The sequence below is a fragment of the Muntiacus reevesi genome, chromosome 1 (genome assembly GCF_963930625.1).
Source record: "Muntiacus reevesi chromosome 1, mMunRee1.1, whole genome shotgun sequence".
NCBI classification, from domain to species: domain Eukaryota; kingdom Metazoa; phylum Chordata; class Mammalia; order Artiodactyla; family Cervidae; genus Muntiacus; species Muntiacus reevesi.
Genome location: NC_089249.1, coordinates 91,851,144 through 91,878,943, shown reverse-complemented (window position 1 = coordinate 91,878,943; position 27,800 = coordinate 91,851,144). Strand labels below are relative to the sequence as shown.

Here is a 27,800-nt window from a genome sequence, read left to right as displayed (position 1 = left end):
CTGATATATCTTTGAAGGATTTTCTTTGTTATTAGGTTGAATTTTTGATGCTGATGATAAATCCAATACTAAGAGATACGTTAAATAATTGAAAAACCTGGGAACTTTTTTTCTTCATAGTTATTCCTCATAAAATTGGCCGAGTCATAGAAGGAAGTCCAGCTGATCGCTGTGGGAAGCTGAAAATTGGAGATCATATCTCTGCAGTGAATGGGCAGTCCATTGTTGAGTTGTCCCATGATAACATTGTTCAGCTGATCAAGGATGCTGGGGTCACTGTCACACTAACAGTCATTGCTGAAGAAGGTAAGGAACTGTTACACCTGCCTTCCCCAAACTGATCCGAGGGACATAGAACCTGCAGAAGTACCAGAGCCACTGCAGTGATAGAACCATTTATACATGCCGGAGTCTCATTTTTTGCCTTTTCCATTTAATGAATTTAAAAGACAGTTTATTATAAAGTTGTCAGTAGCTCAAGAAAAATAATCCAGCTAGCGAGTGGTGGCCATTTATTTACATGCTGGAGGAGCAAGCACCCAGAGTGAAAGACATAGGTAATATGTTTCAGATCTTATTTCCTTAAAATGATGTCTTAAGTCTCTGCTTGAGTGAGAGAAAATCCTCTGAAGAGTTCAAAGAAAGTCACTGTTGATATCAAACCTTTCATGTCAGGTCCATGTCATAGTGTGCCTTGCCTTGCAGGCAGGGCTTCATTCTGGAAGCTGCTTTATAAATGCAGGAGCAGGAATATGTAGGAATAGCCAGTAAATAGGGCATAAGACACACTTAGTGTCTTGCCTTGCTATAAGGCTGCCTTTGATCATTAAGAATTTGTAATTAGGAACCATTTGAATAACAACCAGTTCATGTTCTTTGTTTATGAATTACAAGGTAACCATTACATAATGCTTATTCTATTATTTTTCCTAATTTTGTAAAACTAAAAAGAGGCCAAAAGAAACAAATTTATGAAGTCAGTGTTCATGTTAAAATTCCTTATACTGTAATGTGTGTTCATGTCCCACTCCATCCCCCCCGCTGGCAGTGATCCTCTAAGCTATCAGTTTTCAGGTTTTTTTTTTTTTTTTTTTTTTTTTTTTTTTTTTTTTTTGAACAAACATGTTTTTATTCAAGGTTTAAGGCATTTCTTTTTTTTTTTTTTTTTTTTATTTTTTTAATATTATTTTATTAGTTGGAGGCCAATCACTTTACAACATTTCAGTGGGTTTTGTCATACATTGACATGAATCAGCCATATAGTTACATGTATTCCCCATCCCGATCCCCCCTCCCACCTCCCTCCCCACCCGACTCCTCAGGGTCCTCCCAGTGCACCAGGCCCGAGCACCTGACTCTTGTATCCCACCTGGGCTGGTGGTCCGTTTCACCATAGATAATATACATGCTGTTCTTTCAAAACATCCCACCCTCACGTTCTCCCCCAGAGTTCAAAAGTCTGTTCTGTATTTCTGTGTCTCTTTTTCTGTTTTGCATATAGGGTTATCGCCACCATCTATCTAAATTCCGTATATATGTGTTAGTATATTGTAATGTTCTTTATCTTTCTGACTTACTTCACTCTGTATAATGGGCTCCAGTTTCATCCATCTCATTAGAACTGATTCAAATGAATTCTTTTTAACGGCTGAGTAATATTCCATGGTGTATATGTACCACAGCTTCCTTATCCATTCATCTGCTGATGGGCATCTAGGTTGCTTCCATGTCCTGGCTATTATAAACAGTGCTGCGATGAACATTGGGGTGCACGTGTCTCTTTCAGATCTGGATTCCTCAGTGTGTATGCCCAGAAGTGGTATTGCTGGGTCATATGGCAGTTCTATTTCCAGTTTTTTAAGAAATCTCCACACTGTTTTCCATAGTGGCTGTACTAGTTTGCATTCCCACCAACAGTGTAAGAGGGTTCCCTTTTCTCCACACCCTCTCCAGCATTTATTGCTTGTAGACTTTTGGATAGCAGCCATCCTGACTGGCGTGTAATGGTACCTCATTGTGGTTTTGATTTGCATTTCTCTGATGATGAGTGATGTTGAGCATCTTTTCATGTGTTTGTTAGCCATCTGTATGTCTTCTTTGGAGAAATGTCTGTTTAGTTCTTTGGCCCATTTTTTGATTGGGTCGTTTATTTTTCTGGAATTGAGCTTCAGGAGTTGCTTGTATATTTTTGAGATTAATCCTTTGTCTGTTTCCTCATTTGTTATTATTTTCTCCCAATCTGAGGGCTGTCTTTTCACCTTACTTATAGTTTCCTTTGTTGTGCAAAAGCTTTTAATTTTCATTAGGTCCCATTTGTTTATTTTTGCTTTTATTTCCAATATTCTGGGAGGTGGGTCATAGAAGATCTTGCTGTGATTTATGTCGGAGAGTGTTTTGCCTATGTTCTCCTCTAGGAGTTTTATAGTTTCTGGTCTTACATTTAGATCTTTAATCCATTTTGAGTTTATTTTTGTGTATGGTGTTAGGAAGTGTTCTAGTTTCATTCTTTTACAAGTGGTTAACCAGTTTTCCCAGCACCACTTGTTAAAGAGATTGTCTTTTTTCCATTGTATATCCTTGCCTCCTTTGTCAAAGATAAGCTGTCCATAGGTTCGTGGATTTATCTCTGGGCTTTCTATTCTGTTCCATTGATCTATATTTCTGTCTTTGTGCCAGTACCATACTGTCTTGATGACTGTGGCTTTGTAGTAGAGTCTGAAGTCAGGCAGGTTGATTCCTCCAGTTCCATTCTTCTTTCTCAAGATTACTTTGGCTATTCGAGGTTTTTTGTATTTCCATACAAATTGTGAAATTATTTGTTCTAGTTCTGTGAAAAATACCGTTGGTAGCTTGATAGGGATTGCATTGAATCTATAGATTGCTTTGGGTAGAATAGCCATTTTGACAATATTGATTCTTCCAATCCATGAACACGGTATGTTTCTCCAACTATCCGCAAATCGATCAACGTAATACACCACATTAACAAATTGAAAGATAAAAAACATATGATTATCTCAATAGATGCAGAGAAAGCCTTTGACAAAATTCAACACTCATTTATGATTAAAACTCTCCAGAAAGCAGGAATAGAAGGAACATACCTCAACATAATAAAAGCTATATATGACAAACCCACAGCAAGCATCACCCTCAATGGTGAAAAATTGAAAGCATTTCCTCTGAAATCAGGAACAAGACAAGGATGCCCACTCTCACCACTACTATTCAACATAGTGTTGGAAGTTTTGGCCACAGCAATCAGAGCAGAAAAAGACATAAAAGGAATCCAGATAGGAAAAGAAGAAGTGAAACTCTCGCTGTTTGCAGATGACATGATCCTCTACATAGAAAACCCTAAAGACTCTACCAGAAAATTACTAGAGCTAATTAATGAATATAGTAAAGTTGCAGGATATAAAATTAACACACAGAAATCCCTTGCATTCCTATACACTAACAATGAAAAAACAGAAGGAGAAATTAAGGAAACAATACCATTCACCATTGCAACAAAAAGAATAAAATACTTAGGAGTATATCTACCTAAAGAAACAAAAGACCTATACATAGAAAACTATAAAACACTGATGAAAGAAATCAAAGAGGACACAAACAGTTTTCAGGTTTTTAAATTCTTGATTCTTCTTTCTTTTCCCTTCCTCCTGCACCATTAACATACAGTTGTCTCTGAGGTGTTACATAAATCTCCCTTCTGTCTGAGATTCTGTAGGGGGATTTCTCTGTGGACATGAGTTTACCTGGCTGCTCTGAAGTCCTCCTCAGTGGAAGCTCCAGTGCTTCCCTGCTCCCTGCACAGGAAGCATTTTTTTATTCTGCTCCCTGCCTGCCTTTTAAATTTTCCTCCCGGTTCTTCCCAAATCCTCTCTCTCTTTTTTCTAAATCCTCTTTTCTTTTTGCTAAACTATGTGGCATGTGGGATCTTAGTTCCCTTGCCGGGGATCAAACCCACACCCCTTGCAGTAGAAGTGCAGTCTTAACCTTAACCACTGGGGAAGTCCCCAAATCCTCTTTTGAACTGGGCCTCATTGGTCTCTGTGCAGATGGGCTTCCCCCACCCCCTATCGCATTCCTTATCTCTGCAGTTCGTTTAGTGCTCCTCTTACATCACTGTATCCCAAATAAAAGGGTCTACTCTTTGAAGACAAAGAAAATATTACCAATGGACTATGATACTAGCTGTCTTCCTCATTGCAGGTGGATTCTTTACTGGCTGAGCCACCAGGGAAGCCCTGATACTTGCTAGGCACTCAGTAAATATTTTTTTTGAAAGAAGTAATGAGTAAATGGATGAATGAGCAACATTAAGGATATTTTCAGTTCTATGCCAATACCTAGTAGAGGCAAGATACACCCAATAGAAGAAGTAAGGCTTTTGACTGACAGAGTTCACTGACACCTATTAGCTAGTTGGCAGGCCTTAAACGTGTCACTTAACATTTCTAACCTTCAGGTTTTTTTTCTCTATGCGATGGGAATAATGATATCTATTTCAAGATCACTGTGAAGATTAAAGGTGAAAATATACATAATCTGCATAAATACCCTAAGGTGCTCATCTAATTATAGCTGTCATTATTTTATCATATCTTTGCATGGCCTCCTTCCTCATTCTGGTCTTCCCTAAGTCTCACTGCCTGCAGAAATAATAATGTTTAGGAAACACTTACTATGTAGCAGGCATTGTCCTGAATACTTTACTTCTGCTGACTCTTAGTCTTCACACTAATGCTAGGTCAGCACTATTAATTTCCTATTCTATGGATGAGGGAGCGAGCCACAGAGCCGTTAGAGAACTTGTCCATGGTCATAAAACTAGTGACGGAACAAGTATTTGAATCGGGCATTCTCTCCAGAGTCTGTGCTCATAACTGCTATGCTTCCCCCTTGTAATCACAGGATCTAAAATAAACCTCTCCTTGTCTGCCCCAGTCTTCCTCTCTTCCCTTTCTCGGCTTTACTTTTCTTCACTGTACTTGTCTCTACCTGAGGTTATTGGTCTGTGAGTTTATTTCTTTATTGTCATCTCCCCTACTAGAATGTAGTCATTCATAAGATTTGTGAAGTGAGAGATTTTGTCATGGTGGTGGTGGTTTAGTCCCTAAGTCTTACAAAACAAAGACTCACAGACAGAATACGGACTTATGGTCGTCATGTCCAACTCTTTGCTACGCTATGGACTGTAGCCCTGCAGGTGTCACTGTCCATGGGATTTTTCAGGTGAGATTACTGGAATGGGCTGTCATTCCCCTCCCTCTCCAGGGGATCTTCCCAATCCAGGGATCGACTCTGGGCAGATTCTTTTACTGCTGGACCACCAGGGAAGTTCAGTTGCTCAGTCGTGTTCAACTTTTTGTGACCCCATGGACTGCAGCACACCAGGCCTCCCTGTCCATCACCAACTCCCAGAGTTTACCCAAACCCATGTCCATTGTGTCAGTGATGCCATCCAACCATCTCATCCTCTGTCATCCCCTTCTCCTCCTGCCCTCAGTCTTTCCCAGCATCAGGGTCTTTTCCAATGAGTCAGCTCTTCGCATCAGGTGGCCAAAGTATTGGAGTTTCGGCTTCAACATCAGTCCTTCCAATGAACACCCAGGACTGATCTCCTTTAAGATGGACTGGTTGGATCTCCTTGCAGTCCAAGGGACTCTCAAGAGTCTTCTCCAACACCATAGTTCAAAAGCATCAATTTTTCGGCGCTCAGCTTTCTTTATAGTTCAACTCTCACATCCATACATGACCACTGGAAAAATCATAGCCTTGACTAGACGGACCTTTGTTGACAAAGTAATGTCTCTGCTTTTTAATATGCTGTCTAAGTTGGTCATAACTTTCCTTCCAAGGAGTAAGTGTCTTTTAATTTCATGGCTGTAATCACCATCTGCAGTGATTTTGGAGCCCAGAAAAAGACACCAGGGAAGACCCAGAGATGTTATCATAGTTGGTACTAAAGAGCCAGAACTGTGTTAGCCACATAGTTCATGCTCAATAAAAATTTTTAAATGAAGCTTATTATTAATATGAGTTTGGTAAGATTTATCTTAGTTTCTTTACCATAATCTCTATAGCCTGCTTTTTAGCCTTAAATTTGTTCTGTGACCCACAAAGAAAAGCAGGTCTCAGTGCCACAGGAAATGACATTTCAGAGTTGTTCTGAGAATGATGTATGTGGTGCATTTATATCACCATGTTTGGCATGCAGTAGTGATGGAAACTGCTAGAAGTAGTGGAATCAGCAGTAGTATAGATCAGTATTTCTCAAACCACATATAGAAGCATCAGTGGTTTTTTCCCCAGTTCATCACAGACTAGCATTTTTGTAAAATATAATAAAAAGTAAATAGTTAAAATGAGAAAGTTGTTCTGTCAATTTGTTACAAATTTTTAAAAGCTTTTACTCTCAGTATCAGTATACACCTCATTGCTGACTGACAGACCACACTTCAGGTAGCCTTGAGACAGAGAAAAAAGTGGTCTTTCTACTGCTGAATGATATTAGTATTTTTTTTTCCCAAATTACCCTTTATTGTTATGGTGTTTTCTCTAAAATATTGTCCAAAATGACTCATTTTTCTTTCTTTTAAAAATTAATTTTGGAATTCCCTGGCAGTCCATTGGTTAGGACTCTGTACTTTCAGCGCTGTGGGCATGTGTTCAATGCCTGGTGAGGAACTAAGATCTCACAAGCCTCATGATGTGGCAAAAAGAAAGATTAACTTTGACATTCTGGTCCAGATACTTCTAAACCTGTGTACTGGGAAATAAGACTTCTTATGTAATGCCAGTCAAAGTTTATGAAAATTAGAAGGGTGGAGGTCCATGCTTTAAGGTGTATTCCATTTTTTTTTTTAAGGTGTATTTCAAATGTAGGTGTAGCCTCTTAAAATATACAATCACGTTTGACATGTAAAATCACATTTCAGTGATTACACCTTAATCCATTATTCTCTGTAAGTTTTACTGAACTATGGGAACATTCAGAATCTCTTAATTACTTTTCTAGGTAAAAAAATAGAAAGTGTCCCTTCTGTCCATAAAATCCTATTCATGGAGTTTGTAAGCAGTCCAAGTTTCTCTTTGTATTCCATATAAAGTCTGTTAACTGCACTAAAGAGTCAGATGCACATTTATAGCTCGCCAGCTGTTCTTAGAAATCACACATTCAGATCAATACCTCAGAGCTTCGTTCTTTCCCACGTGTTACTGCTCCCTGACTCTCCATAGCCATCCACTATAAATTGATAAAAGACAACTACCTGGAAAAATGGAACTTGTTCCCTTCATCTTCTCTACCCCCTTTTGCTAGATACAATTCAGTATTGTGCTTATTTTGCCAAGTTCCCAAGTCAAATATCACATGTATGGCGTAAAACCCTCGAACATACTCAGGACTCCCTCTGGCTCGTGGCATTCCCACGACACTGCCACCTCTTCGCTACAGCGGCGCCTTCTCAAGTCTAGATCATAAACTGACTAAGCCTGCTTGTTCTTGCTTGAAGAAATCTTTAAAATGTATTCTTTTTCAAAGTTGATTTGTGTCAGTTGATGTTGGGTCAGTTCTTGTTCATTCCATTTTTAATACTGAACCCAAGGTACCAAAGGTTGCAAGACTTATGTTAGAATGGTTCTGGTAGTCATTTTTTCTTTTCTTTTCCATTTATTTATGTTTGTTCTCGCCTGTCTTCATTCTCCACTATCATTTCTCTCACCTTTCTCACTGGCAGTTATGCCAGTGTGTTTTATGTCCCTCTTTTTATGTCTTTTAAAATACATGTTTTTGTGTGTGTGTGTTTATTTTTGATTTGTATAAATGATATTGTATTATAGACTTTATGCTGGGTTTTTTTTTCCCCCTCAGAACCATGTGCTTTCTTCCTTTTATGTCACTTAATTGTTACAGGATCCAATGCAGGATCTTACATAGCATTTAGTTGTTGTATTTCCTTTTTTCTTTTTAATTAAAACATAATTCATGTACTATAAAATTCATTATTTTAAAGTATACAAGTCAGTAGTTTTTAATATTTTCATAAGGTTGTGCAAACATCACCACCAATTCCAGAACATTTTATCACCCTCTTAAGAAACCACTACTTCTTTCTCTAAGGATTTGCTAGACATTTCATGTAAATGGAATTATATACTATGTGACCTTTTGTGTCTGGCTTCTTTCACTTAGCGAGATGTTTTCATGGTTCATCTGTGTTGTAGCATGTCTGTTTGGGCTTCCTTATGGTTCAGACAGTAAAGAATCTGCCTGCAGTACAGGAGATGTGGGTTCAATCCCTGGATCAGGAAGATCCCCTGGAGAGGGAAATGGCTACCCACTCCAGTATTCCTGCTGGAGAATCCCATGGACAGAGGAGCCCGACAGGCAAGAGTCCATGGGGTTGCAAAGAGTGACTAACATACACACTCTTGTCCTTTTTATGACTAAAGAATAACATCCCATTATGTGTATATACATTTTGCTTATTTATTCATTATTTGATAGACACTGGGGTTTTTTTCTATTGTGAAAAATGCTGCTATGAACGATTGTGTACAGATTTTTGTACAGATACATGTTTTCATTTTTCTTGGGTGTATACCTAGGTGTAGAATTGTTAGGTCATATAGTAACTCATGCTTAGCTTTTTGAGGAACTGCCCAACTGTTTTCCCCAACACTTGCATTGTTTTGTAACCTCACCAGTAATGTATGAAGCTTCCAATTTCCACATCCTCACCATTGTGTGTGTGTATGTGTGTGTGTGTAAGCCATTCCAGTGAGTGTGAAGTGGTAGTAGTAGTTTTGATTTGTATTTCCCTGGTGACTAATGAGATTGAGTGTCTTTTCATGTGCTGCTGGTCGCTTGCATATCTTTCTTCGGAGAAATGTCTATTCAAATCCTTTGCTTACTTTTAATTGGGTTGTCTCTTTTATTGTTGAATTATAAAGCTTATATTCTGATTTTAGACCCTTATCAGATATATGGTTTACAAGTCTTTTCTCCCATTTTGTGGCTTATCTTTTCACTTTCTTGATATTGTCTTCTGATGCACAGAAGTTTAACATTGATGTTGTCTAAACTTATTGATCTTTTCTTTGGTTGCTTGTTCTTTTGTTATCAGAGCATTATGTGCCTTCAGGATTTATCCAGGTTGCTGGGTAAACATATCGATTGCTTTTAACTACTTGACCATTTCCCGTACTGTATATTTACCGCTCATTACTTGTCTACTCCCCAATCCACATTGTCTCCAACTCCACATCATCACAAACTATCCTCATACACTTTCTTATATGTATTTTATAAAACTGTGTGACAATTTATTGGAGTGAAATTGAGCAAAGAAATTGCTTACTTTGATCAGGTACTGTACTATCTGATTTTCTTCTGTAATGGCTGCGGCATCTACGTTTCCACCAACAGAACACTGAGGATTCCTTATCTTCACATCCCCTCCCCCAACACTTCGCCTTATCCAGCTTTCAAGTTGGCTAGGGTACAGTATGGAGAATGTTACTTCATTGGTAGATAATTTGCATTTCTCTGCTTACCCATGAATTTGAGCATCTGTTTTTCTTCTTGTGAATTGCCTCTTCAGAACCTTTACTCATTTTTCTTGTGGAGTTGCTGTCTTCTTCTTGTTGGCATTTAGAGATTCCTTATGAATTAGATAGGCATTAGCCAAATTTAGTTTTAGAAAGTACAAATACCTTTTCCTGTCATCTGTATGTTAACTTTAACTATGGCTCCCTTTATTATACAGATTCTTAATTTAGATGTCACCAAATTAGTCAATTTTTACTTCATGGCTTATACTTTTGAAATTTTGCTTAAAATAAGCTATTGCTCCCCACCCCATATCACAGAGACTTTCTCTTACATTATCATCTATTAGATTTCTAATTTTGCATTTAGGTTTTTAATCCATCTGGAGCCTAACTTTATATGTAGTTTTAGGAAGGATCCAGTTTTATTTTTTATTCTTAGAGTGAGCCAGTTTTTCTAGTGCCAGCTATTAGTAGTACTTCCTCATTGATTTGTGGAGCCATCTCTTATGTATGTTAACTTCCTCTTTAAACGTGCTCTCTATCCTATTCTGCTGGTTTAATATTATCTATATGTATATTATATATATATATAATTTTAATATATAATTTTAAGAATTTGTGTGTATATACACACACATACATATAAGACCTTTTCATAAGGTGGTTCTCTACACACACACACACACACACATACACATACATACATATAAAAACCTTCTCTCATAAGGTTCTTATTTGTAAAATGATTGCCAGTATATTATAATGTTTGTTGCTATAGTTTTAACTGTGGAATTTTGTGTTTATCCACCTGGGAAACCCTCTGATAATACACTTCCTTTTAAGTAGGCACATGTAGAAACTCTAGAAAAAGTTTAATTCTCATTGAGGTAAAGATGTACTTAACCTGTTGCTTTACTATTTGAAGAATTTTCAGATAAAATTCAGAGAAAACATAGGCCTGTTTGATACCATGGAATAAATATTAGAAGTAGACTATCTTTTACATGTAAGTTGGAGATGTTATATAGGATGGTTTGAAGGACTAAAAAGGAATACTGATAGAAAGTTTACTTAACCTTGAAAAGGATAGCAAAAAACCATGTAACTATAAGAATAAGCATCAATTTGTGGTGCTTTTTGCCTAGCAGTGACGTCTCTTATCCTTAGCAGAAGGTAGAGGAAAATTTGAAATTGATCAGCTTATTTACACTATCCTGCTCTGAAGTTACATACCCATTCCTCTAGCCAAGATAGTGAAGCCAAAAAAATGATCTAAGTTGGACTAATTAATACAAAGGTATAGGTATCTTCCAGTCATCTTGTTGATAGATGTGATATTTCCCAGCAGATTCTATTGCCTCGATAGTAGCCATGAATTTACAATGACAGAATTCAACTCTATAATGAGTACTCAAGTTTAGAGACAGGTAACTAGAAATTGACATACCCAGTAAGCAAAGGGTGAAAGGACTTATGGACTTTTTAATGGGCACAGGAACGTGAATGAGGGGTGATTTCTGCAGTCTAGGAATCCACAGTCTAGCAGGGGAGACAGGTATTTGACCCAATTCTGACATAATGTGGTAACTGCTATGAAAAGTAGGCATAGGGAGCCAGGTAAGATTTCACAGAGGACAGGACATTTTTGAACAGAAGATGAACTGGGAAGCCAGGAGGGCCAGGTGACAGGTTTGGATAGTACCTTAGGAGCAATAAAAAGTTGCTGTAGGTTCCTAAGCAAGGCTGTGGGCTGTTTCAGTGTCTGTGCCGGGACTAGAGTCCAGGAGGTGGAATAAAGAGGGGACTGGGGGTCAAGGAGGCCAGTGTAAGTAATTTGTTAAGGTAATTAGGGAAATTAAATTCATGATAGTGAATAAATGCACAACAGACAAGTTTCCAGATCACACCCTTGCCAAAAATTAAAATTAAAAGAATTCATGCTCCACTCTCCCTTTCTGGATCACTTCAGTTTAAAGAGGAAAGATGACCCTCTGGATGAGCTCTGCAAAGCTGGGCCTCCACCCGTACATCAGGTACATGGTGTTGAAACCCATGTAGACACACAAGCCCAGCAGGCAGAGTCAGAGCATCGGAAACCCTCTGGGGCTGCCACCGCTTAGCCAGATCCCATCACTGTCCTCCCACCACTGTTTATACTTTGGCCTGTGTTTTCAGAGTGCTTGCAGTTATAAGAAGTTCTTAAATAAGAATAAATTATTTATCTATGTTTTTAGTCCCAAGAACTTTGAAGAGAAACAACTTAAGCCAAGCCATAAAAGACCAATGCACTTAGTGACCCTGAAGTCCCAGTTTTCTCAGTAGAAATTGCTTCCTAACCATTCATATTCCTTGTCTTTCACATCAGCCTTTCTCTGTTTTCATTATATTCTGAGATTCAGATTTTATTAGTTTCTACATATTCTAAAAATGGGACATTTTTGCTGAAGTTAGGTCAGTATTTCAGAGTGTACATCTTGAGAGAAATATAACCCCAGTCATTTTGATGGTTATGATGATAGCCATAATGATCATTTTAACAGAAGCATTTTTTATAGTAATATGATATACCAGGCACTGTTCTAGCATATAGTAACTTAATAACCCTATGAGGTAGCTATAATTCCTTTTTATAGATGAGATGATTAGAACCACAGAGAAGTTATGTGTTCAAGAACACACAGCTAGAAAATGATGGGATCTGGCTTAAACCCCATCAGTCTTGCTCTGAAGTTCATGGTCTTAATCATTAATCTATGTTCTCTCTCTTTTAAAGATAATTTCTGTTACTTTTGACTGCATTGGGTCTTCATTGTGTTGTGCAGGCTTTCTCTAGTTGCTGCAAGCAGGGGCTACTCTCTAGTTGTGGTGCCTGGGCTTCTCATTGCTGTGGCTTCTCTTGTTGAAGAGCACAGGCTTCTGGGTGCACAGGATCCAGCAGTTGTGGTACAAGGGGCTCAGCTGCCCCTCGGCATGTAGAATCTTCCTGGACCAGGGATCAAACCCTTGTCCCCTGCGTTGGGAGGTGGATTCTTAACCCACTGTGCCACCAGGGAAATCTTTTTCTCTCTGATACTTTAAATATTCTATGAGTTGAAATTTTGGTGGGATAAAACATTAGACAGTGTCAGCTTTAAAAATGCAAGTTGAACAACCTGAAGAGTGTCTTTTAACTGTAATCTCCCATGAACTGGCATCTAATTCTAGATGCACAGAGTTACTCAACTTAGTTATGAAATCTGTCAAGCAGCAACAGGAGTTCTGGAGCTGTTGAGGATGATACAGAAACAAATGTTTCTTTTTTTCATTTCTTTTGTGCTCTGAGAAAGCAGAATCATTAAAATCTTTATAAACATTTGTCAGCACTCAGGATGATTTTCTAAGTTTGTCTCTGACACTAGAGTCAGGGGAATGACTACTGCTATATTGAAGGTGCAGGTTAAGGATATGTGTGTGGTTTCCAGATTGGCCTCTGTGTTCCAGCATTCTTAAGACCTGTCTTTGTCACCTAGGGCAGTTTACCAGTTATGAGCAGTGTGCCTGGGAAACCCATAAATAGGTTAAAAGACAGTTCCTGGAGCTCCATCCTCTCAATAATAACGACAGAGTGTGTTCACTTGTTTTCATGTTGGGTGGAAAGGCCACCAAAACAATGGTGAAAGAGGGGAAGCGGGTGCAGGAAGAATGAGTCCTGTTTTCTCCAAACATAAACATCCATCAGAAGCCACAGGGGAAAAGACATAGCATTTCAGTTGCAGACAATAGTCCCTACCGTTGGGAACTTGTTATCATCTCACTTTCATAGATCTTCTCGGCCTCCACATTTTTTGGTACAAATTCTTATTTCTCTCATTTTTGCCTTTGAACAGAGCATCTTGGTCCACCATCAGGAACAAACTCTGCCAGGCAAAGCCCAGCCCTGCAGCACAGGCCTGTGGGACAGTCACAGGCCAACCACATACCTGGGGACAGGTAGGGCTGCTCTTCTCAGGTTTTGGTTTTTTTCTCTCCTTGTCTCCCCACTTTTCATTACCTGCCCACCCACCCCCATCTCCACACAGTTATGCAGAAGCCAGTCAGTAAGGTCAAGATGAGACCTCCACCCTCCAGTGCCTCTGTCCCTTCCTCCCTCTTCCCAGCCTTGGCCCAGGGTGCAGGGTAAGCATCCATTCTGCTAACAAGTGGGGATTAGAACGATGTGACAGTACTGTCCCCCTAACTCTGCTGCCCTGGGTCCGTACAGTTTTGGAAGAGAAGCCTAGACCTAATTGGATTACCGTCTTCTCAGACTTACCTGAGCAGTACTTGTGCATTGTTTTTTTCCCTCTTTTGTTGAAAATATTAGCCATGAAACAAAAACTCAATTTCCAGAAATTCAGCATCTTCATGGGCGTTGGTGCTGCAGGAGAGCCATTTTTCACTGTGACAAGGTCAGCTTATCTGCCCTCCGGTTCAGTGACTTGAGCGCAGTTTTCCTTGATGTAAAATGTGCTAAGACACCCTTAAAACATAACAAAAAAATCCGAGCATGGAGGTGTTGGTAGACTTTAAGCCATGCTAGAGTTAATAGCCAGTTTTTGCCTGGCGTCTCTCTGCTTCAGACAGTCTGTCTTTATAGCAGTTTGTCAGAGGGAGAATGGTGAGGTTCAGCTTTTGAAGGAAACGAAATTGATCTACCTTTACGTTTAGGCTGTTTTTCTTTCTCTCAGTTCTAAGAATGACTTGATTTCTCTCTCCTGTAGAAGTGCCACAGAAGGTGAGATTGGAAAAGATGTCTCCATTTCCTACAGACACTCGTGGTCTGACCACAAGCACCTTGCACAGCCTGACACCGCAACAATTTCCGTCGTAGGCAGTCGGCACAATCAGGTAACAGAGATGTCCCCCAGGTGCAGACTGGTCTTTTCTGTGGCTGAGTCACTGACACTGATGAATTTTAATTGAGGATCAGTTCAGATGAATTTGTTCCCAAGTTTGATCATTTCTAAGGACCTACTTTGTGTTTGGCCTTCTGTTAGTGTCCACGAGAGAAAGGAAAGAGAGAAAGAGAAGTTTACCTTCTATTGGAGAAATTTGAACCCTTAGCTAAGTACCGAGAAATAGCAGTGTTTTTAGCTAATCAAAGTAGGATTGGAGTTTTTTTGTTGTTTTCCTTTTTTTTTTCCCCCAATTATTTTTATTAGTTGGAGGCTAATTACTTTATAATATTGTAGTGTTTTTTGCCATACACTGACATGAATCAGTCATGGATTTACATGTGTTCCCCATCCTGAATCCCCCTCCCACCTCCCTCCCCACCCCATCCCTCTGGGTCATCCCAGTGCACCAGCCCCGAGCACTTGTCTCATGCGTCCAGCCTGGACTGGCGATCTGTTTCACACTTGATAATACACATGTTTTGATGCTGTTTTCTCTGTTGTTTTCTTTTTTCAGAGAAATTAGTCAAAATCTACTTAAAGGAAACACTTTCCAAATTCTGTTTTCTGGTCTGTTGTTTATTGACCAACTAGTAGAGAAAACATGTAACCTTCAAATTTATTTAGGCTGTATTTATAGAAGTCAAGTAGCCCTTCAACCAGTTTACATTCCTTCTTTATAATACAGAAGTGCATATTGATATAATATGGTATCACTTATATGTGGAATCAACAAACAGATACAAATGAACTTCTTTTCAAAGCAAAAATAGACCCGCAGACATAGAAAACATACGTATGGTTACCAAAGGGGATAGCGGGGCAGAGAGCGGGGGACTAATTTGGAGTTTAAGGTAACATATACATGCTCTTGCCTGGAAAATCCCATGGACGAGGAACCTGGTAGGCTGCAGTCCATGGCGTCGCGAAGAGTCAGACACGACTGAGCAACTTCACTTTCACTTTTCACTTTCATGCATTGGAGAAGGAAATGGCAACCCACTCCAGTGTTCTTGCCTGGAGAATCCCAGGGACGGGGGAGGCTGGTGGGCTGCCATCTACGGGGTCGCACAGAGTTGGACACGACTGAAGTGACTTAGCAGCAGCAGTATACATGCTATTACATGTAAAATAGGTAAACCAAGACCTACTGTAGAGCATAGGGAACTATACTCAATGTAATAACCTACAATGGAAAGGAATCTGAGAAGAACAGTGTTATATATGTATGTGTGTATGCGTAACTGAATTGCTTTACTGTATACTTGAAACTAACATCATAAATTAACTATACTTCAGTTTTTTAAAATAAAAGTGCATATTCAGAGTATAAATAATTTCTTCCAGTCATAAAAGTAGTCCTTCTTCAAACTGTAAATAAAGCAGTCCATGCAGACTTGTTTTCCTTACACTTCTCTCTCTAGGGCCTCGGTTGTTACCCAGTGGAGCTGGAGCGGGGCCCCCGAGGATTTGGATTCAGCCTCAGGGGTGGGAAGGAGTACAACATGGGGCTGTTCATCCTTCGTCTTGCTGAGGATGGTCCTGCCATCAAAGACGGCAGAATTCACGTGAGTAGGCTTCTGTCTGCAACCCTTTTCCAGTCTGGAAACTGCAACCCAGTTTCCAGACTGGAAACTTCTGAAAATAGTTGATTAAAAGGAATGCAGAAACCTCCTGAATCTGTGAAGCAAGTCTTTCCATCATTAAAACCTGAAAGGCAGATGCTTGTCGTGATTTCATTGCCTCTTTGCAGGGTGCTCTTCTCTGCAGTTAGGCTGGTTGCACCGGCTTGACTTTGGTAAGAAAAAATCAATTTTACTTACATAGTCAACATTCAGGGGCAAAGGGATTAATAAATAAGTATACTTTCATCCGGGGAAAGCCAGGATGAAAAAGAATCATCTACTTCTTCCAAGAAATAAGAGTCCCAGGATTTTTTCTTTCTCTCTTAGCTACTTCTGGATGTAGCCAAAAATTGACGAGCATGGCTCTTCTGACCTTTATCATCATTTGTAGGATTCTCTGAAACACTGTACCTTTGTTCATGATATTGCAGGATGGATTGTTTAATGGATCTGCAAAAAGATATTTTCCTTCCTTCTCCAGTTATACTTAGAGGAATCTTACATAGAAGATATTTGCTGGCCTCAATTTTTAAAGAAATGGTTAATTCATTGGTATTCAGATAGGTTATAAGTAAAAATTTCAAAATCTGGACAACCTTCCCCCTACCTATCACCTCATCCATCCTTACACACCCAGAGACTGATATCAGTGTATTACTCTTGAGGGGAACTCTTGTGTTAAAAGCCTTCTGTGACTTCAAGAGAGCTTTGGACTACTGTGACTTCAAGAGAGCATCCTTCTACTACTGGTAGGCCTCAGGAAGAGAGGAATTTTTCTTTTCCGTCTCCTTTTTTTTTTTTTAAGTAAGTAAGCTAATTAGAAAGGCAAATGACCCTCCCTGGCAGATTATTAGATGGTATATTCTAATAACAATCAGAAAAGTCTTCTGGGTGGTTGTAGTGTTCAGTTATCCATATCGCTGCTCCACTCCCAGGACTCATTTTATAAACATGTATTAAGTGTGTGCTTTATCCAAGAATTTATATATGCTACTCAGTGAGTTAGGAGAAAGAATAATCCCCAAAACAAGATACCATCCTTTCTCTAAAGGACTAGACTTTTATAAGTTCAAAGAAAGGTGAGTACGAGTCGAGAAAATTTCATAGAATAGGTGGCATTGGACAGTTTGAGAAGATTTTAATAGGGAGAGAATAAGAAAACATTCCAGGCTGAAGAAATTAGCAAAAGGAAGGAAGTACATGTCATATACAGGGGACTACAAGTGGTCAAGTTTACCTAGTCTATTTAGAAAATACACAGGGGAGTAGAAGAAAATGAGAATATGAAAGTAGAATTAGTCACCAACATGTAGGTCTAAGACACTGGAAAGTCACAGAAGGTTTTTAACACAAGAGTTCCTTTCAGAGAAATACACTGATAAAATCAGTCTCTGGGAGTGTCGGTAGGATGAGGGGATAGCTTAGCTAAGTTTAGGCTTCCAGTTGTGGTGGTGGGAGTGTAGCCTGGATGGTAATACTGCGTTGGCCAGAATGTTCTGGTTTTTCCGTAACATCTCACAGAAAAACCCAAGCAAACTTTCTGGCTGACCCAATCCTTTGGATGAAAGTTAAATGATGCTTGTGGGATCAACTGTTAATGAAGAAAAGACCAGTTTAGGTGACTGACAAGTATTACATGAGTGAAGAACAAAGGAAAAGAAAGAGGAAAGGATGGCTTAAAGGCTTCAACCCTATCTGTACTGTAAGAAAACCACCAGGGAGGCCAGTGGGAGAAAGGCTTGGCGAAGACTGATAATGTACTAAGCTGTGGTCATGTTGAAGGACCAGCCGGTTAAGCAGGTGTAAATATTTACCTGGCAATTAGGACAAGAGGTAAAGTCCCAGGTTGTCATTTCCCAGACAGAAGTGATGACTGACGCCTTTTCCATGAGTGAGTTCACTAAAGGAGAGGATTTGGAGAGTTGTGGGCTGGGGCAGGACTCTGTATAAGGCCTGTCATTAGTGAACTGGAGAAGGCAGAAAAGACGAGGAGAGTGAGAATGCAGAGCAGCAGAAGCAGAGCTGGAGGGCGTTGATGGCAATGAGAGGGCTGACGGCCAGAGTCTTAGTGTGGCCAAAGCTGAGCGGCTGAGCTGCAGCTCACTTTCTCTGTGTGTTAGGCACTCAGTCGTGTCTGACTCTTTGTAACTCTGTGGACTAACAGCCCACCAGGCCCTTCTGTCCATTGAATTCTCCAGGCGAGAATTCTGGAGTGGGTTGCCATCTCCTTCTTCAGGGGATCTTTCTGACCCAGGAATCAAACCTGGGTCTCCTGCATTGCAAGCGCATGCTTTACCATCTTAGCTACTAGGGAAGCCCTAGTATCTAACTTTCTTATAGAGACAGTTTAATAAAGTGGGGAGAACATGGGTTTGGGAATCAGACAGGACAAGGATCAAACTCTAGTTCTGCCACCTTACAGCTGTGCATAGTTGGATAACATCTCTGAACCTCAGTTTCCTAACCTGCAAAATGTAACTCTACATGTGAAATACATGGCCCAAGCAAACTTCTTTAAAGTTTTAGTAACAGCAGTTTGAGGCACTGTTTATGGGGATGGCATGTTTATTTCTGGTTTTCTTCATCCTTTTTCTTCTCAACTTCCTGCCTTTTTAAAAATAAGCATTTAGTTGTTTAAATCTGGAGTTTAAAAAAAAAAAAACCTTCCATTGTATATTATATCACAATCCAGTTATGCCAACAACTAGGATATAATTGAAATACTGGTTTCAAATATGACCCTCAGATACACCAATCTCACTAAATAAAAGGCAAGCAAGGAGGCCTTCAAGGATTCAAAGTCTACTTCTAAAACATTATTATTTTTTTTTAACATGTTATTCTTTATAATGAACAGAAGCTTTAGAATTCTGTGATTTAAATCAGCTTTAATATATAGAGCTCTGAAATTTGAAAACAGAAGAAAACAAGCTATTACTGCTATGCCTGGGTTTATTCTAAACTCTAATAAGTCAGCTTTGCAGAGAACTATTTTTCTGGCCACTAAATTATCAAAATCTTGACTTGGTGTAAGAATCACGGGAGCCTTGTTGTAAAGGACAACTTACTCCGGTGACCACTTCCCCAAAGGATGCGTGTTAACCTCCAGCTGACACTGGCGCGTGGAGCCACGCGGGCATCCTGCCCGCCTTCCCCTCTGGCCTCCCTCCTCTTCCCCTGCATCTTTTCTGTTAGGCTGGCTCTGTGCTTTGTATCCTGTACCTATTATTCCAGTATCTTCAGCACCTGAGGCAGTGCCTTGAACATTGATAGTAGATGTGCCAGACATATTTGTTGAAAGAATAGAATGCACAGTTTATATTTCTAGATAATGAGAGAATTTCTTTAATATTTAACTCCCAGAACTTATCACTGGGTAGACAGGACTTACACTGTTTGCTTGTTCCTTCATAAAGTTTAATAGTGTAATTCCCTAAAACAAGAAAATGTTAACTATTGATACAGATGGAAAGATGTTGAGAGGATCTATAAATTTTGTGAGTCTTCAGCTGGTCCTTAAACCTTATTAAGATTTAGAATAAAAAAGGTTCTGGGCTAAGGGAATGAGAAATAACTGAATGGAAAAAGTTCATATTAGGGAATAATGGAAATATTTAACATAGAACAGAAACAGATTTAGATAACATGAATGCTATCTTCCAGACCACATGTTTCACTTGTATTAGTTTTAGTCTCATAGAAATTGTGAGGTAGGTGGCATTACCCCCACTTGCAGATTAAAACTGAGGCTCAGGGAGAATTAGTCACAGCCGGGTCTGTGGGCCTCCATGTCAGGCCACGGCTCATGTCATTGGACTCAATTTCTTTGGGAGGCATATAGTTTCTTAATGGATTGCAAGATAGTGTAAATGTGTTAAAAATATTTTGTCATTTTAATACATTTTAGTGGATGTTTTAAAAATTGCAAGACTGCCTTAAGTGGCTTTTTAAAGAACACTTTTTTCCCTAGCCTTCCTAATTTTTTCCTCTCTTCATTTCTCTCTTCTCTCCTCTCCTGTATCCCCCACAGTTCTATTTTTCAATAATACAAAGACCTGACCTTGAATTTTTTTTATCAACAAGTGTATTCCTCACTTTTTATATTATCACATTAAAAATTTTTTAAGTAACAAACTTATAAGAATGGTTACATTTCCCTCTCAAAGATGTGATTTTTCTATCTTTAGCTTTGTATAGTCCAGTTTAGAACTTCCCCCCTTGTGAGGGCCTCCTCTTCTTTACCCAAATTTAAACATAGATGACATCTGGTGGCAAAGCTGTTCAATTACAAGTTTTATAGCAGTTTACTTATGCTGAAAGAATAAGGAATACACAGGTTTGGACAGAGAACTTAAGCCAAAGAATATAATTGAAATTAATTATAACCTCAATCATGTTTTTACAAGATGTACCCAAAGCATGCTCCAAATAATATCTACTTTTAATTTTCATTTCCCTAATTATCAGAGGAATTATTTCCCTAATTATTTGGTGCTAATTCATCATCTGTGTTTCCTCATGAAAATGATTTTTCTCTAATCACTTATTAAAGGAAATCTGGGTACTGACTTTTTCACTTATGTACTTATTCTGGATATAAGAATTTTATGAATTATGTTTATTACTTTTCTTCATCCTATTATGCATATTATCATCTTTCTTTTGCTAGCTTTTTTTTGGATTTTTTTTTCTACTTTGTATGTTAAATCCATCTGTCTTGTGAGATCTTCCATTTATCATTTTTTTATAAATTGCAATAAAACTATTCTATAGTCTTATTTGAAAAATGTTTGCATTGTATAGAATGGGCTGCAGTCTACAGTTAAAATCTTCTTCATCCTGATATACTTTAAATCTTGTTTTGAAAACCAAAAAACAAATCACTTGAAAATTAACATTTGTGCTTGTTGTATAACCATGTTTTTATCTCACTAAATCCTCCCCAAAACCCCAGGAGGTAGGTAGGTACAAATGTTATCCCCACCTAACAGGAAAATGAGACCACTCTGCTAGGACGAGGTGGAGCCACAAGTGAACCACAGACATTATAATGCCTCTAAAACCCAGCTTCTAAGTCACTGTGCTCTGCCCCAGCTGTGAATACAGAGCTGTCCCACCCACCTTTGTTATTTAATCACTGCCTCCTCTTGGTTATTTCTGCATTGTTTTAGTTAGCTCTTGCAAATATTTGAATTGCTTTTTGGAATTTCAGTAATTGTCCATTGTTCTGATTTTCTGTTTTGAGACCAGTAACCTTCAGTTGCTTGAAATAACAAGCACCTTTCAGTCACCTTGAAATAACACAGTTTAAAATCAACTATATTTTAAAATCATTACCATCATTGTCTTTAAGCGGGTCCTTTGAAAAAGTTATACTTCAGTCATTTGTACTTTTCCTTTTCGAATAACTACAGACATTTCTAGGAAATAGCAATGGTACTGGAGGCATTTTATGCTGATCTGAGCTTTTGTTTTCTAGGGAAATCACTGTACACGGAAGTCATTTAGTGTAAGCCAGCAATTGGTTTTAAATAAGTATTCATATTAGGATGAATTTCTCCAAGCTGAATTTTCTTAGTTTTAATCTAGAAACGTGTGATTTATGTAATGCCTCATATGTGTAGGGCGTAGTGGCAACACGAAGGAGTGGGCAGTTCTCCCTGGAGGCCGGGAGAGTCTTCCAAGATGAGAAGTCACCTTCCTAGGTTGCAGGCTTTTCAGCTAAAGTTGGGAAGCACCCTTCACAGGCAGATTGATCAGAGGTAGCTCTGTCGGACCACGTGGGCCATAGAGTCTTCACCTCTCCCACCACTTAAGCTTTGGTTGAAAACTTGGAATTTGATTCTTGATTTCAAGATGCCCAGATCCTGCTTACTAGTCGTATAAACTTTCATCGTGTAAATAAAACCAGACATTGTGTCTTCCTGTTGCTACCACCTGTCCAACTCCTCAACTCTAAGTATTACAGCACCACGCATAAGTTAAGTACTTTACAAACGAGAGCTCTTCAGCAGAGTTGGGTGGCTCTAGGGATGACAGAACAAGAGTGATGGAGGATGTATCATTTCATTTGTTGTTTCTGTGAATATTTCCTGCCTAGGTTGGTGACCAGATTGTTGAAATCAATGGGGAACCCACACAAGGCATCACACATACTAGAGCAATTGAGCTCATTCAGGCTGGTGGAAATAAAGTTCTTCTTCTGTTGAGGCCAGGAACTGGCTTGATACCTGACCATGGTAAGTAAGGCAGCTCGCCTATATCTGAGAGGGTGTCAGGGAGGGGGCAGCAGAAGGAAAAAAATATCTATTTGGAAGGGACAGATATTTTACTATTAATAGCTAATTCAGAGGTAACCACAAGAACCATCTAAAGTTAGTTACATAGCATAGTTACTATAAATTATAATATTACAAAATAAGTGACCTCATCCAGGACTTTTATTACAACAGAATATATGTTAAGCTACTTTCAACAGAAAACATAGTTGCTTTTGCAGAGAAATGTGCCTGGAGAAAATAAGAACATGAGAGGCAAAGGATTTTAATGTCATGAAAAACATTTGAAATCTCTTCAAATGTTACTTTTTTCCTTATAGTAAGATGAGTTTCTTTCTTAAGGAACAGCATAAGAACCTTAGGCTTTTCTGGTCATTTGTCAAAAACAAGTTACCTATAGCGCCACCTGGAGACAAAGATTTGGACCTGGGGCCATTTCTGTAGTCCTTTACTGATATGAAACTTCCTTGGATTCACTGTATGTTTCTGAAATATCACAGTATTTGAAAATCACCGTTTCTCAGCTGAGTGCACTAGCTGACAGCGCCACACCACTTAGCCCTCATCCCTTCCAGCTTCCTTCCTTCCCCCGTGGAGCCTGTGTGGGTTAAGTGTAGACGTGACCTCCTGTAGCCCCTCCAGTCTATAATTCTCTGACTGTATTACCTTCCATCATCTGCTTGTAAATCATACATCCCCGGTGACATCTTTGCTAACTGCACTGTGATGTATTTTTTTACACAGTCCTAGGCTTTTTCTCTTCCTTCTTCAGGTTTGGCTCCTTCCGGTCTGTGCTCCTACGTGAAACCTGAGCAACATTAAGGCTTTCAGGGCTTTTCTTGGTCTTTCCTTAAAAAGATTTGGTAAATTTGCATGTCTTGTAAATCACTTCCTTCTTTTTTTTTCTTTTTAATTAAAAATGATGCTATTAAATACATCTACTTCTATCTTCTGCACTTTTCAGTTTCCTGTTGACATTAAATTTAACAGCTTAATGCAACAGAATTATTTACAAATGCCCATGAACTCCATTTTGGTTACCACAGTTTGGTTTCCTTTATTAGTGGATTTTGGTAAATCTTTAAGCTATATCCATCAATAATAGCTAAATTAGTAAGCTGCTTGGACCAGATAATTTGGTCCAATTTTATTAGTTATTTCCTTTAAGCTTTTTATTGGGCTTTTACTACTTATAAAGAATTTACACATCATATATTATTGCACTTATGAAAAGTAATTAGAAAAATGAATGCTATTACTTTATATATATATGAAACAACCTACCTTTCACCCATGTACAAGTACAGTTGTCTGTATACATCTGCCTTTATAGAGAGAGAGATAAATTTACATGAACTTTATAAAATAGTCTGTTTAAGCAGTCAGTAAAATTCAAATGGCTATCAAAGTTCAAAACTTAATTGTTCCTATTTATAATTCTAGAATTTAATAATGTTCTACTCAAAATCACTTTTTTTAGGTGATTGGGATATTAATAACCCTACATCTTCCAATGTGATTTATGATGAACAGTCACCATGTCACCCATCTTCATACTCTGCTTCCATATTTGAAGAGTCTCATGTGCCAGTAACTGAAGAATCATTGATGAGAGCTCAGATATGTGAAAAGGCAGAAGAATTAAAGGACACTGTGCCTGAAAAGAAAAGCACTTTAAATGAAAATCAGTCTGATATAAAACATAAGTCTCTTCTCCATAAAAATGTGAATAAAAGAGATCCACCCAACAGTCATGGGCATGGTGATAAGAAAAATCTCTTGAAAGCAGAAAATGGCATCACACCAAGAGGCAGGTCTGCTAGTCCCAAGAAGTCAGCCAGTCAACATCCAGAAGAACATGCAGAAAAGATTCCCAGTTCTCTAAAAAATGACCCCAAAAGAAGACCCAGAGATCGCTCACTCAGCCCCAGGAAAGGCGAGAATAAAAGCAGTCAGCTCGGCACCGGGACAGCTTCTGGACAGGATCACTGTGGAAAAAGCAGGGGACGGTCTTCAAGCCCGAAGAAGCAGCAGAAAACCGAAGGCAGCAAAGACCAGTCTAATGCGAGTCGAAGAGCAGGGGGCCATGCTAGCAACAACGCTGAGCATATCTCAGATGCAAAAGAAAGATCAGGTGTTTTGGGGAGAGATACAAATCAGAGTCAGCCTGGAAAAAACAGAACCAGGTCTCCAGAGAAAAAAAGCAAGCGAGTGGATGAAAGGTCTCTTCCATCCAAAAAAACTAACAACATTACTAGTAGGGCAATACCAGAAAATGAAAAAGGCAAAAAAGCAACCTCTGGACAGATGAGTTCTAGTAAAGATAAAACAGGAGAAAACGTCAGAATATCAGAGAAGAAGCTAAAGCAGGAACCTGACGAAAGAATGATTTTAAGCAAAACAGAAGATCACAAGAGAAAAGAACTTGAGGCGGCTGACAAAAACAAAGAGAGCGGAGGGTTCAAACCTGAAAGTGGTTCTCCCGCCAAGAAAACCCCGATAACTCCAGGGCCCTGGAAGGTACCAAGTGCAAGCAGAGCCACAGGCACCACTGGTGTGGCTGGGAAGCGGCTGTGACCTTTAGTATAAAACAAAGAAAAACAAGTTGTAACCTTTCCTTACAAAAAGCAGCATTTCCCCCCACCCCCACCAAAATCTTTTTTTCCAGAAATTCTGAGACATATAAGGACATTTCAATTTGAGCATCAGGTTATCTAGCTGCATGAAGGGCCTGTAGGATTGCTAAGAGCCCACTGCCCCTCTTTGCGCTCAGGAGGGAGCTGAATCACAGTGCTCGTCGGACACACCCCGCTCAGGACACCCGGCTCATCCTCATGAGTGTCTGAACAAATGACATGTTGACATTCATAACGTGGTTACAACTCATTTTATATTTGTGCCAAGTTATCTACTGTATCATGTCTATTTTATCCTCACTCAGCTATTTCCACAGTAATGAACAAAGTAGGTTTGGCTCGGAAGTTGATACTCTCAATAGCATGTTGCATGTTTATAGACAGAAATATTTGAGCCCTTGCAGAAGAAGAGATTGTTAGCTCATCATTAAAGATGGCAGTTACCTTTCCTAACAGCTACTGATAATGTCCCCGTTTAAAAATAAAACTCCCAAATATCACTACTGGAAAGAAAAAAGAAAATGTAGTCAAATACTGACTTTTCTTATGATTTTGTTTATTGTAATTCGGCTGGATGAGGCATTTCAAATAACTGAGTTCACCTCCTGCTGTGTTATCCAACCCTAACTGATGCAGCATCTCAGATCACCCTTTTATTTGTTACTTTATTATGAAACCACCAAGAGACATGTGGAAATATCACTTACTGCTATTTGAAATTTCTGAAATCCAAATTTGTGCTTCTGGATATTTTGATTGAATTATCAGTGCTAAGTCATTTAGTCATTAATACATAATAGATATTTGAAGAGAGACTTAAATCACAAAACCAGTTTCACAGTCTGTTGCCAGATGAAGGACCATCTGGCAGCAGCTCTATATGTTCAGGTGTGTGGAAGCAGAACTTACCTGAGACTCGCTCAGCAACTGAGGACAAACGTGGTGGTAGACATTGCGAGATCTTATTTAATTTCTAGCTGTATTAACTTATTTAAAAACAGGAGAGTAAACATCTGCTTAGCTTGTACAAATTTTCAGAATTCTTTTTTAAGGCCTAACTAAAGATGTTTATTGGAAGGTGGTTAACAGTTTTTAGCTCCATAAAACAGATCCGGGTTTTTCAGCCCCCAGAACTAGCAATCGGTAGCATCTATAAATAAAGGAACATTCTCAGAATAAAACCATTTTCTGGAGTATTTGAACGCTGTTGTTCTGTCACCCTGGGTTCATCTTGTTATTGTGAAACGCATCATGTTCAGGTCCTTCCCTCTCAGAATCTGACTGTGAAATTCTTTAATATAACAACTGAAGCCCCTGTAGATAAGACATTCTTCCCAGAGTGAGATTTTTTTGAAACCCCCTTTTCATCCAGAACTATATTTACCCACCTATTGTACTACTTGAATAGAGACAAATTAGAAGGCTTGATAAATGCTAAGAATTTAGTACCACAGAAATGATTTATTTTCCCTATAGTCCACAATTAGTGATAAAAATCCTATTTTTATTGTTAAATGTGACATAACTTTGATGTCATCTGTTGTCAGTCTGATGTGGCTCTTTCCTCTCTAAGTAACCGGTCACTGTACTGATTCTGTACTGACTTAGCAATGTGGCCTTGGAATGCTAAGCAAAATATGGATGTACTGGTTGTAAATGTTTATATATTGTACAGTACCTTTATATATACACTTGAGGTTCTGATTAGAGAAAGAGATCTGTAAATCGCTCGTTATTTTTTATATAGATATTAAAAAAACAAAAATCAGTTCATGACTTGTATTTCTTTTTACTGTTTTTCTGCTTGTGGAGCTAATTCTCATCATGGTCTGAGTCCTCAGATTTTTATCCCTGTGAGTAACAAACATTCAAAGTCCTACAATCAGGCAGACTCTTACAATGATGGCTTTACCTGTATAGCTGTACTTTTATCTATAAATATATTTAAAGTTTAAAATTAGTTTGAGTTGAATATCATTATACCTACTTCATACCTTTCATTGTAAGGAAAATAGTTTTGTATAAATAATTTGTTACCCTGCACCCAATCCTTTCTTACACTGTCAGGGAGAGAAAAGTACTTATGTTATTGGACATTATTAGACATTTCTAATGCATATAGCAATGTAAATCCAGTTACCACAAGATCACACATGCTATTTCATCAGGCTATGTGGCATTTCACATTATTTTCAAATCATTTTGTTTACTACAGGTTGTACCTACTTATAGAGTGAAGTGTTTTGACTTGACTTCACTGAAATTCTTGATATGAATAATGCCTAAAACCTAGTTCAAGACCATGGTTAAATGAATACTCTTGAGGAGAAAAATTAATTCCTGAACCTACCATTACATGAACTCATATTGAAAATAAACCCTAAACCTCTGGCTTCCAAGCTCTGTCATGAAGATGTGTGTCTTAGCAAAGCCCACAGAGTGGCACCAAAATCATTTTGTTGTTTTAGTGGACTGACCACAACAGCAAAACTGTTCTGGGATGCTATCACATTGTCTTCCTAGAGAAATCAGAAACAGTCTGTAATATTGTTGTCTTCTAACTCACATCAAATTTTTTGGACCAAGTAGCCTCTGCACAGAGTCAACTCCTATGTCCAAGACATCTGAAATAGAAAAGCATGTGATTTTTTATTTCTATGTGAGCACATCTTGATCATTTTCTTTTTTAATAGATGTTTTCATGTAGAAAAAGTCAAATGCTTTTCAACATGGACTAATGAAGAGTTTCATGATTATTGTGTCCAACATTCAAAGAGAATGGGG

At 38.7% G+C, this 27,800-nt stretch overlaps 1 protein-coding gene across 2 annotated transcripts in view; it reads left to right on the top strand.

Annotated features, from left to right (window-relative positions):
- MAGI3 (membrane associated guanylate kinase, WW and PDZ domain containing 3) overlaps positions 1 to 26,986 on the top strand; it is a 253,176-nt gene extending 226,190 nt beyond the window's left edge. For both annotated transcript variants that reach the window (XM_065906784.1, XM_065906776.1), the window contains exons 16-21: positions 121 to 306; positions 13,431 to 13,533; positions 14,304 to 14,430; positions 15,902 to 16,045; positions 22,203 to 22,341; positions 23,861 to 26,986. In XM_065906784.1, the coding sequence (XP_065762856.1) occupies positions 121 to 306; positions 13,431 to 13,533; positions 14,304 to 14,430; positions 15,902 to 16,045; positions 22,203 to 22,341; positions 23,861 to 24,957 (1,796 nt within the window). In that variant the 3' untranslated portion in view covers positions 24,958 to 26,986. The remainder of the gene's footprint in view (positions 1 to 120; positions 307 to 13,430; positions 13,534 to 14,303; positions 14,431 to 15,901; positions 16,046 to 22,202; positions 22,342 to 23,860) is intronic.
- Positions 26,987 to 27,800: the final 814 nt, after the last annotated feature.